The 10323-nt window shown below is 48.3% G+C and overlaps 1 protein-coding gene across 2 annotated transcripts in view; it reads left to right on the top strand.

Annotated features, from left to right (window-relative positions):
* Positions 1–287: 287 nt before the first annotated feature.
* The window catches only part of CDK19 (cyclin dependent kinase 19), a 367636-nt gene continuing 357600 nt past the window's right edge, over positions 288–10323 (top strand). Inside the window, exon 1 of one of the 2 annotated variants that reach the window (XM_077289462.1) lies at positions 288–535. In XM_077289462.1, coding sequence (XP_077145577.1) covers positions 408–535 — 128 coding nt within the window. In that variant the 5' untranslated portion in view covers positions 288–407. The remainder of the gene's footprint in view (positions 536–10323) is intronic. The other variant, XM_077289463.1, reaches the window with a different exon arrangement.

Here is a 10323-nt window from a genome sequence, read left to right as displayed (position 1 = left end):
TATTGTCGCCTACTACAGACGACCTTTCATTATAGTATAAGGACTTCTGCATTTCAGCAGACTCGGTTGTTGCCTTCCATACTAGTCAGCGGATTCCTGTGTCCTCAGTATGAGGGACGCAGCAGTGTTAGTCACAGGTTTTCCTCACAGACACTCAGTCACCGCTCCCGCCCAAAGAGCAAGAAGCCACGGCTGTAGGCGGGCAGTAACCCAATGTATCCTGGAGCCTAGTGTGCCAAAAGAGAAAGCAAAGATAGGGGGCGCTGTGCCTGCAAAAGTGCATGGCATGCGTCTATGTGCATAGGAGAAGGAAAACAAGGAAATGGTGGCGGCAGAGCTGCCTAGTGATTACATGCCAGCCCCGGCGGCCGCGCATTGATGGGTTAAACACTGTTTGGCCCCGGAGGATGGATTACGAGTTTAAGAGCAAGCTGTCTGCCGAGCGGGAGCGGGTGGAGGACCTCTTTGAATATGAAGGTTGCAAAGTGGGTCGTGGTACCTACGGGCATGTTTACAAAGCCAAGAGGAAAGATGGGTGAGTGGCAGCAGGGGTTAGAGGGAGGGCGGAGGGGCGTGCATAGGGCGGCGTGTGCCGGAGTGACAGCGCGGGAGTGTGCCCGGTGCCCTTTGTGTGTGACCTGATGGGACGGCGGCTGTCAGTTATGGATGGGGATGTTGTGCTGCGCTGCTCGTGTGTTGCGCTGTTAGTAGCGTCCTCCTCCTCCTCCTCCTCTGCACACGCCCGGGATGGGGGAGGGGAGCAGGCTACAACTGTTTATGTCGGGGTGAGCCAGCCCTGTGCCCGCCCCTGCCTGCCGCGCTGCTCTGCTCACAGACTGAAAAAGTTCCAGAGGAAATGTTTCCCAGAGTTAGAAGCATGAATTTAGATGTAGTATTTCTTGTGACACGTTCCTCAGGGTCAGGAAGGGAAGGACTGAACGGTACAGTGTGTGCAATGTGCAGGAGAAGCTGTGGGGACAACCCTGGGATCACAGCTGCGGCTGCGTACTACGTGTCTGCGACTTGTCTGCGACTCTTAGGCTATGTGCACACGATGCAGATTTGGTGCAGAATTTTCTGCACAAAATCTGCATCTTCTGGCAGAAAACGCACCTGCGTTTTTAGTGCGTTTTTTTTCAGTGCAGTTTTGGTGCAGTTTTTTAGTGCGTTTTTTTTATGCTGATTTGTCAGCTTTTTTGTCAGCTTTTTTTTTTTTTCGGTGCCACGTATTTAAGTGCCACGTATTTAAGTGCCACGTATTTAAGTGCCACGTATTTAAGTGCCACGTATTTAAGTGCCACGTATTTAAGTGCCACGATATTTCAATGCCACGTATTTAAGTGCCACGTATTTAAGTGCCACAATATTTCGGTGCCACGTATATAAGTGCCACGTATTTAAGTGCCACGTAGTTAAGTGCCACGTATTTAAGTGCCACGATATTTCGGTGCCACGTATTTAAGTGCCACGTATTTAAGTGCCACGTATTTAAGTGCCACGATATTTCGGTGCCACGTATTTAAGTGCCACGTATTTAAGTGCCACGATATTTCGGTGCCACGATATTTCGGTGCCACGATATTTCGGTGCCACGTATTTAAGTGCCACGTATTTAAGCGTCACGATATTTTGGTGCCACGTATTTAAGTGCCACGTATTTCAGTCACGTTTAGGAAAAAAATGACATAGGGTCCCCCTATATTTTATAGCCAGAAAGGCTACGCAGACAGCTGCGGGTTGATATTCATAGCCTAGAGAGGGGCCATGGATATTGCCCCCCCCCCCAGCTACAACTACCAGCCCGCAGCCGCCCCAGAAATGGCGCATCTCTAAGATGCGCCAAATCTGGCGCTTAGCCTCTCTCTTCCCACTCCCGTGTAGCGGTGGGATATGGGGTAATAAGGGGTTAACGTCACCGTGACATTGTAAGGTTAACCCCAGTTAATAATGGAGAGGCGTCTATAAGACGCCTATCCATTATTAACCCCTAAAAAAAAATTGGCGTAGGCTCCCGCCCAATTTTCATGTCCAGAAAGGGAAAGCCAGCGACTGCAGGCTGCTAATTTGTAGCCAGGGAAGGGGTTAATCTTCCCAGGCTATGAATATCAGCCCACAGCTGTCTGCGTGGCCTTACTGGCTATTAAAATAGGAGGACCCCAGAAAAAAAATGACATAGGGTCCCCCTATATTTTATAGCCAGAAGGGCTACGCAGACAGCTGCGGGCTGATATTCATAGCCTAGAGAGGGGCCATGGATATTGGCCCCCCCCCCGGCTACAACTACCAGCCCGCAGCCGCTCCAGAAATGGCGCATCTCTAAGATGCGCCAAATCTGGCGCTTAGCCTCTCTCTTCCCACTCCCGTGTAGCGGTGGGATATGGGGTAATGAAGGGGTTAACGTCACCTTGACATTGTAAGGTGACATTAACCCAAGTTAATAATGGAGAGGCGTCTGTAAGACGCCTATCCATTATTAACCCCAAATTACTGAACACAAAAAAAAGACACAGGAAAAAGTATTTTAATATTCTAAATTTTACCATACTTACAAATCCCTTGATGATCTGTAGTCTTTTCCGACGTAGTCCATTAATATCGAGTGCCCCACGACGATCTGCCATGGAGAACAGCCACACCAGGAGATGTGACTGCTCTCCATGGCTGCCAAAACACACTGACAGAAGCTAAAGCTCCTGCAGTGTGCCTGCGCATGCGCGCGAGTTTACCGGCGTTCAATGAACTCCGGGACTCTCGCTTTACGACACTGCTGAAAAATTACAGGAGTTCAATTGCCGTAAAGTGAGCTCCCGGAGTTCATTTAGCTCCAGGAAAAGAACGGGCAGCTCCGATACACTGCAGGAGCGATTAACTCCTGCAGTGTATCACCGGAGGACGTCGTGGGACAACCTATTAATGGATTACGACGGAAAAGTTTTTTTTTTTTTTTTTGGGGAGAAGAATGATCGAGGAAGGTGGCCTTCGGGGACGTATGTGGTGAGTATGTACTACATGTTATGTGTGTGTTTGTGTTTTTAACCCATTGTAGTCAGTCGCCTGACGATGGGACAACTCTCCCATCATCACATTTCGATGGGAGCAGTAGTCCCATCCGACGAATGACTACAATGAGTCACTACTGACAGACTGACTGACAGACAGACACACACACACAGACACTATACATACCATTTCTACCATACGCCTCACATCGATCCCCATCCGACTGTACGACTCCATTTTCACTACACTCCGCCCACACACTTCCTCCTTTCCTGACGTCACTTCCGTCTGCTGCGGTTTTGACACCCAAATCCGCATAAAATCTGCAGATGGTATATTACATCTGCAGTTTTTATGCGGATTTGACCCACAGAATGGGAGTCAATGGGTGCAGAAACGCTGCAGTTCTGCACAAAAGAAGTGACATGCACTTCTTTGAAATCTGCAGCGTTTCTGCACGGATTTTTCTGCACCATGTGCACAGCTTTTTTTTTTTTTTACATTGATTTACATTGTTCTGTAAATCACAGTGCAGTTCTGCAGCGTTTCTGCTGCAGAAAAAAACGCTGCAGAACTGCACTAAATCTGCATCGTGTGCACATAGCCTTAGCGCTGTTTTTATCTACAAAATCCGCAGATAAGGCGCATGTGACTTGCATTGAAGTCTATGGCAACTGCGCTGAGTATGACTTGCCACCGGCTACCTAAAGTCCCACACAATTGAAAACATTTGCAGTTTTGTGCCACAGGCAATGTCACATCATAGGAAATCATCAGCTGTGGCAACGCAACGCTGCGATTTCATCATTGTGCGACACAAGTCGCTGTGTAGTCCTAGCCTAAATCTACAAATAGGAAACTTTGCGTATATATTGCATTTTTTATATGGCACTGATCCTGAGTGAAGGAGAAGCTGTCATCAGGACCTAATGACATGTAATAGCGCTTTAAGGGCAGGTGCATTTGGCCATGTATTCTAATCTCGCGGCTGAGGAGAAGATGGAGACGTTTTTCTTCTCCCATCTCCATTCTGTGAGTCTGCATACATTACACTGCACTCAGATGTCAGTCAAGTGCAGTCTGATGCTTTCCACACACTCTTTGACTTGCATAACTAAGCGCAATCCGAATATCGGATCAAACTCAGGCATTTTTTCCTCGGACGGTCTCTGTCCGAAGAAAATATCGGACGTGTGCACGATCCCATAGAATAAAATGAATCTTGCACTAACAGCTCTCCTGCCCCCTCTCCCGAACTTCCAACCCACTGGCTGCCTCCTTTCCATGACTGACAGGTCAGTAAATCATGAGTGGCCGTCTGTCAGAGACAGGAAGCAGGCAGACACTTGAAGAATTGGAAACACAAAAAATGGATAGGCGACTTGACATGTTGCATCTGGCTGTCAGTGTTCTTTGCTGGCTTATAAAGACACATTTGTGTACATTGAATTGAAAAAAGTTAGTGTATGTGCACAGTTTTCCATGCGTTTACAGTACCATGTGAACCTATGGAAAACAAGATCAGCAATGCACATGCTGCAGAAAAAAATGTGCGGAAACGTAGCATTGTTTATTCCGCAGCATGTCAATTCTTTGTGCAGATTCTGCTGCAGTTTACATAATAGGAATCCGCAGGTGGAATCCACACAAAAAACGCAAAAAAAAAGCGGTAATTCCGCAGGAAATCCGCAGTGCGGATTTACCAAAATCAGTCCGGAAAAATCTGCAGCGTAATCCGCAGAGTGTGCACATACCCTTAAAATGTGCATAGTTAAGAGACATCATCTCATGGCATAGTCTACATGTAATGAAAGTGGGAAATGGTTGCTCAACCAAATAGTATGTGGTGCTCAGAAGTAAATTAGTATAATATAGATAGCTAAACTTCGGCACTCAGAAATATGTTGTTTATTTGACAAAAAAAACGTAAAGTTGTCCAATGGCATTTCAGATAAATCAACGTTTCTGCCTAAGTCCTGGCTTTATCAAGATACTGTATATCTGTGTTAGAGCAAATGTAAAAACAGAGTAAAAAAACATTTTAAATAAAATTCTGATAAAGTCTCGGAGTACATAAAGAAATGATTATATAGTTGAATTTAAAGGATATAGAGGGTAGCCCCTCAGGTAGGGTGCCATCTTGTTGAATAAGATCTGTAGCTTGTGCAATAACATATGGTAGTATAGATCCTAGGGGGATAAAGAGAAAAAATGGGTTAACACATTCTTTATTATAAGGCCGGGATCACACATACGTGAGATAAGGCCGAGTCTCGCTTGTGAAATCCCTCCTCTGGCGCCGGCACTGCGGAGCGGAGCGTGCAGCCGCACAGTAACACACGGAGCTGCACGCTCCGCTCCCAAGTGCCGGCGCCACAGGAGGGATTTCACCTGCGAGACTCGGCCGTATCTCACGTATGTGTGATCCCGGCCATAACAGGAGGGACAGGATGCTTGAGACAGGTGATATCCATTGTATAGGTATATGGTAGAATAAAAGAGTAGATGAAATATAGAGGAATATGATGATAGGCAAAATATGAAAGAATGGTAAAAATGAAAGCAAAATGGCTCCTCGCCCCCCAAAAGAAATCCAGCAAATTCTATTCTCCCTACCTTCTGAGCCCCACAGTGTGCCTAGACCAAAGTTAGCATTCAGGTATTGCATTTCTGTAGCTATGAGAGCTTAATTTATGTGGTCCATGTCTCCAGAAGCACAAGCAGGGCACAATGTATGGGCACTACAATGTACGGGCACCGCAATGTAAGGGTGCTATAATTTGTAACTTTCACTCGACAACATCCATTGCTATTTGTTTCTGGAAAACGCACATGGAGCAACAACTGTCAATACACCTGTAGATAAATTCCAAGAGCGGTGTAATTTGCAAAATGTGGTCACTTGGGGGATTTTGTTCTTCTAGCACTTAGAGTCTCTTTCTCCATGATTCAAATAGCGCTCCATCACTACCGAGTCTCGCCGTGTGGCTAAACAGTACTGTACAATCACATATGTGGTACATACAGATATTTGCCCCATATAATGCTGCACATGGCCCCATAAGATGCTCCATACAGATATTTGCCCCATATAATGCTGCACATGGCCACATAAGATGCTCCATACAGATAATTGCCCCATATAATGCTGCACATGGCCCCATAAGATGCTCCATACAGATAATTGCCCCATATAATGCTGCACATGGCCCCAGAAGATACTCCATACAGATAATTGCCCCATATAATGCTGCACATGGCCCCATAAGATGGTCCATACAGATATTTGCCCCATATAACGCTGCACATGGCCCCATACAGATATTTGTCCCATATAATGCTACACATGGCCCCATAAGATGCTCCATACAGATAATTGCCCCATATAATGCTGCACATGGCCCCATAAGATGCTCCATACAGATAATTGCCCCATATAATGCTGCACATGGCCCCATAAGATGCACCATACAGATATTTGCCCCTTATAACGCTGCACATGGCCCCATAAGATGCTCCATACAGATATTTGCGCCATATGCTGTTGCTGCAATTAAAAAAATAAAAAATCACATACTCACCTCTCAGGCCCCCAGCACTTGCTATATTCACCTGCTCCCCGTTCCACCGCCGACCTCCGCTGTGTCTTCCCGTCCTCTGCACTGACCTTCAGGTAGAGGGCGGCACGCACTAATCGCGTCATCGCACCCTCTGACCTGAGCGTCACTGCAGAGGACGCGGAAGACTCAACGGCGCCGACGGTGGAACGGGGAGCAGGTGAATATCGCGCACTGAGTTATACTCACCTGCTCCTGGCGCGGTGCCTGCACGTCTTTTCCCCGGCGCTGGCAGCTTCTTCCTGTATTGAGAGTTCACATGGTACCGCTCATTACAGTAATAAATATGCGTGTCCACCCCTATGGGAGGGGAGTGGAGTGGAGTCGGGTCCATATTCATAATGAGCGGTACCATGTGACCGCTCACTACAGGAAGAAGCTGCCGGGGAACCAGGGATGTGCAGGGACCGCGCCAGGAGCAGGTGAGTATTATTACATAGCTCCGCTCCTCCTCCCCTGCTGACCCCTGGGTATGACTCGAGTATAAGCCAAGAGGGTTACTTTCAGCCCCCAAAAATGGACTGAAAATCTCGGCTTATACTCGAGTATATACGGTAATTATTTTTTATTCACTGCCCAAAATTCTGTGACACACTCATGGTGTCAATATGATCACTGCACCTTTAGATGAATTCATTGAGAGGTGTAGTTTGTAAAATGGGGTCACTTATGTGGGGAGTTCGGCTGTTCTGGTACCTCGGGCTCTGCCAATGTGACATGGCACCCACAAACCATAACAACAAAATCTGCACAACAATGATTATTTATACGGAGACTTGATTACACACAGGTGGATTTTACTTATCATCATTTGGCATTTAGGACAACATTGGATCATTCAGAGATCCACAATGAACTTCTGGACTGAGTTTGCTGCACTGAAAGTAAAGGGGCCGAATAATATTGCACGCCCCACTTTTCAGTATTTTTTTATTTCCACAATAATGTAAAATAACCAATAAATTTCGTTCAACTTCACAATTGTGTTCCACTTGTTGATTCTTCATCAAAAATTTACATTTGGTATCTTTATGTTTGAAGCATGATATGTGGGAAAAGGTTGAAAAATTCCAGGCAGGGCCGGCTCCAGGTTTTTGAGGGCCCCGGGCGAAAGAGTCTCAGTGGGCCCCCCTCTTTAACACATACCACAATTCATGATGCACAGATACAGCAGAGAAATATAGCACAGCCACGTAGTATATAACACAGCCACGTAGTATATAACGGCCCACGTAGTATATAGCACAGCCACGTAGTATATTGCACATCCACGTAGTATATAACACAGCCACGTAATATATTGCACAGCCACGTAATATATTGCACAGCACACGTAGCATATAACAAAGGCCACGAAGTATATAGCACAGCCCACGCAGTATATAGCACAGCCCACGTAGCATATAGCACAGCCCACGTAGCATATAGCACAGCCCACGTAGCATATAACACAGCCACGTAGTATATAACAGCCACGTAGTATATAACAGCCACGTAATATATAACAGCCACGTAGTATATAACAGCCCATGCAGTATATAGCACAGCCACGTAGTATATTGCACAGCCACGTAGTATATTGCACAGCCACGTAGTACATAACACAGCCCACGCAGTATATAACACAGCCCACGCAGTATATAACACAGCCCACGCAGTATATAACACAGCCCACGCAGTATATAGCACAGCCCACGCAGATGCAGTATATAGCACAGCCCACGCAGATGCAGTATATAGCACAGGGGGGCCCGGCTCCCCACACACCCCTCTAATGCACTGGGGGGGCCCGGCTCCCCACACACCCCTCTAATACACTAGGGGGGCCCGGCTCCCCACTAACCCCTCTTCCACACTAGGGGGGCCCGGCTCCCCACACACCCCTCTAATGCACTGGGGGGGCCCGGCTCCCCACACACCCCTCTAATGCACTGGGGGGGGCCCGGCTCCCCACACACCCCTCTAATGCACTGGGGGGGCCCGGCTCCCCACACACCCCTCTTCCACACTAGGGGGGCGCGGCTCGTCACCTGCACCTTAATGCCCTTACAGGCTGCCACAGAGCTTGCCGAGGAGCCCACAGGGGACATCACTCTGGGGTAAGGACAATGGTGGCGGCTGCTGTGATGTGCTGACCCTGGAGCACGGGCCGCTCAGCAGCCTCTCGTAGTCACAGCGCCCTCCCTCGCACACTGAGAGCACTGCAGCATAGGCCTCTCCGTGCAGCCATTACTCAGCGGCGCCGCTCTCCCCGCCGCTCCCGTGCTGGGTCAGGTCGGGACCACTTGCTATCCCCCGGGGACAAGGTGACCCCGCAGGACGGTGCTGGGAGCGGGCGCTGTGCGCACACCCGTCATGTCTACTCACCAGATCTGGAACTTCAGCAGCGGCCACGCCGTGTACTGCATCCTCAGCTTCCTGCTCGGGACACCGTTCCCGTCCGCCGAGGCCGCGCTCAGCACAGCAGCCAAGACGCCGCTCACCAGCAGCAGCCACGGAACACACCGAGCAGCAATCCTGGCCTCAGCGAGCAACTGCAGCGAGCGCCGGCCGGAAGTGACTCGTCTCCATGGTGATGGCGGCGCCGGCGGTGACTGGTGAGTATTGCAGCTGCGTGAAACTCAGTCCCAGGTCTGGCCCGGATGTGACTCACTCTGCGTATCCATGGTGACGGTCCCGACTCCCGGAGGTGAGCATTCCTGCTGCAGCTGCTCACCGTAAATGGGGCCCCCCCCATCTCGCAAGGGCCCCGGCACTTGCCCGGGTACGCCGGGTGCTGACGCCGGCCCTGGTTCCAGGGACCCAAATACATTCACAAGGCGCTGTGTGTTTGATTTTTTTTTATTATTATTTTATTTTGAATGGTGATTTGAACTTTTATTTTTTGTTGCATTTTTAAAAACATATATTTTTTTACTTTTTGCATGCTATTGGAGATTAGTAGCTGTCATAACCTGATCGCCTCTGCTACATACAGGCGATGATCAGATCCCCTGTATGTAGCATAATTACTCACTTGCTCACAGAAATCCAGAAGTGGCAACCATAGAGGTCTGCACGAGTCCTCAGGTTGTCATGCTAACCCATCTGTGACCCGTGATCACGTGAGAGGGTCACCGATGGGCGGATTTCCGGTGTGCTTGCCAGTAGCGCGTGTTAAATGTCGCTGTCAGAGTTTGACATCAGCATTTTCAGCAACATCTGCGGGAGGCTCTGCTCTTAATTTCCTCCCATGGCTGTTAGTGGCACATGGTTCAAAACAGCTGACATGTGCTGGAAAAGATGTGGGCTCACCGCCGGGGCCCACATCAAAGTGAGGGTGTCTGACATCGGCGTATTATTACGCCCGATGTTGGAAAGGGGTTAATGAGTGAGCTTGCTGGAGTCAGTCACTCCTGATTTATTAAATAGGAACTGGAGCGACATTTCTGGCATGGGGAAGTCACGGCTCTTGAGTTAGACAAACTGGGACATCACTGCCCTATCCCAGCCCAGCTCCCCCATTTTTTGTGTAGCTGACAAACTGTCGTGAAAACACCAAAAGTCACCAAATTTTGGCACAATTCGGAGTTCCACTTAAATTTTGTAACTTTTCAAAGCTTTTACTCCAGAATTTTGGCATGAAAGCTCTGAGTAATCGAGCTCTAACAAATACCGATGTACTTTAAGAGGAAAGGTCAGCAATATGAGATAATTGAATGTCTGA

The sequence above is a fragment of the Ranitomeya variabilis genome, chromosome 2 (assembly GCF_051348905.1).
Source record: "Ranitomeya variabilis isolate aRanVar5 chromosome 2, aRanVar5.hap1, whole genome shotgun sequence".
Classification (NCBI taxonomy): Eukaryota; Metazoa; Chordata; class Amphibia; order Anura; family Dendrobatidae; genus Ranitomeya; species Ranitomeya variabilis.
The sequence above is the reverse complement of the archived record's forward strand: the minus strand, read 5'-3'. Positions and strand labels throughout refer to the sequence as shown.